Raw genomic sequence first — 1,147 nt, forward strand, 5'->3', positions numbered from 1 at the left:
CAGCTAACGAAGGCTTGGAGTCAATAAGGGGTGTGGATAAAATTATAAAGGGCGAGGAAAACGCCCTTATTCCTGATAGTATGAACGTTTCAAACGTTCCATATTTAAATTGGGCGCCGCTTGTATCAACTTACGTCGAGCACACATTTAGTATATTGAAGGTTTTTCTTCGCGAAAATCGAATGAAAATGTCGCCAGAAAACTTCAAAAAGCATCTTGTGGTTCAATGTATTTTCCGTCTTTTTTTAGTGCCTTATTTTGCTTTTTTTGTAATACCTAGCGCCTTTTCCTGCCCTTTTCGCTATTTTGTTTTGCCTTTTTTGCAACACCTAGTGCTTTTTCCTGGCTTTTTCGCTATTTTATTTTGCCTTTTCCAGCCTATTCCGTTATTTTATTTTGCCTTTTTTATAGGTTTTTAGGTCCTAAAAATCCGTTCCCTGGTTATAAGACATATGATGTCATCAACGTATCTGGCGTAGAACGTCGCTCCTAGTTGTGATGTACCTTTCTTCCAAATTCTGCATGAATACCTCCATAAGAATCGCCGATGTGGGGTTGCCCATGCCTAGCCCGTTTGTTTGCATGTATACGTTGTTATTAAATTTAAAGTAGTTTCGACGCAACGTCGTTCTGAGTGCGTTAGTTATCTCCACGGCGATTTCTCTGTTTCTTGTTTTTTCTGTCAGTATTTTGAATAGGATATCTATTGTTTCCGTTATGGGTATCGATGGGTATAGATTTTTTATGTCGAATGATACCAGCTTAGTATCCAACGTGATAACTGAGTCTTTTAATTTTTCAATCAATTCCGTTGTACTAGATATTGTGTTCTTATTGGGCAATCCAAGGTTATCCTTTAGTATAGTTTTTAAATATTTTGATAGTTTGTAGCTTGGGGCCGATTTGTGGTTTATGATTGGTCTCATAGGTGTGCCTGATTTGTGGAGTTTAGGTAGTGCATTCATCGGAGGAGCTGATTGATTCATAGTTGTCAAAGTATTTATTTGGTTCGCCTTTCTTATTTTTGTAGATTTCTTTATAGTCTCTTTTATTGCAGCTTGGTATTCCTCAGTAGGATCCTTTACTAATTTCCTACATTTGGTTTCTTTGATAAGTTATTTCGTTTTTTGTATGTACTCCTCTCTAT

General features: G+C 36.9%; 1 protein-coding gene across 1 annotated transcript; it reads right to left on the minus strand.

Annotated features, from left to right (window-relative positions):
* Positions 1–504: 504 nt before the first annotated feature.
* On the minus strand, positions 505–1,092 carry LOC108356257 (uncharacterized; the record flags this gene model as incomplete). Its single annotated transcript, XM_017607375.1, has 1 exon — positions 505–1,092. A coding segment is annotated over one exon (588 nt), but the record flags the coding sequence as incomplete, so codon positions are not given.
* Between the last annotated feature and the right edge of the window lie 55 nt (positions 1,093–1,147).

Source organism: Rhagoletis zephyria, unplaced genomic scaffold (assembly GCF_001687245.7).
Source record: "Rhagoletis zephyria isolate East Lansing unplaced genomic scaffold, Rhagoletis_zephyria_1.1 Rzeph_scaffold_56098, whole genome shotgun sequence".
NCBI lineage: Eukaryota > Metazoa > Arthropoda > Insecta > Diptera > Tephritidae > Rhagoletis > Rhagoletis zephyria.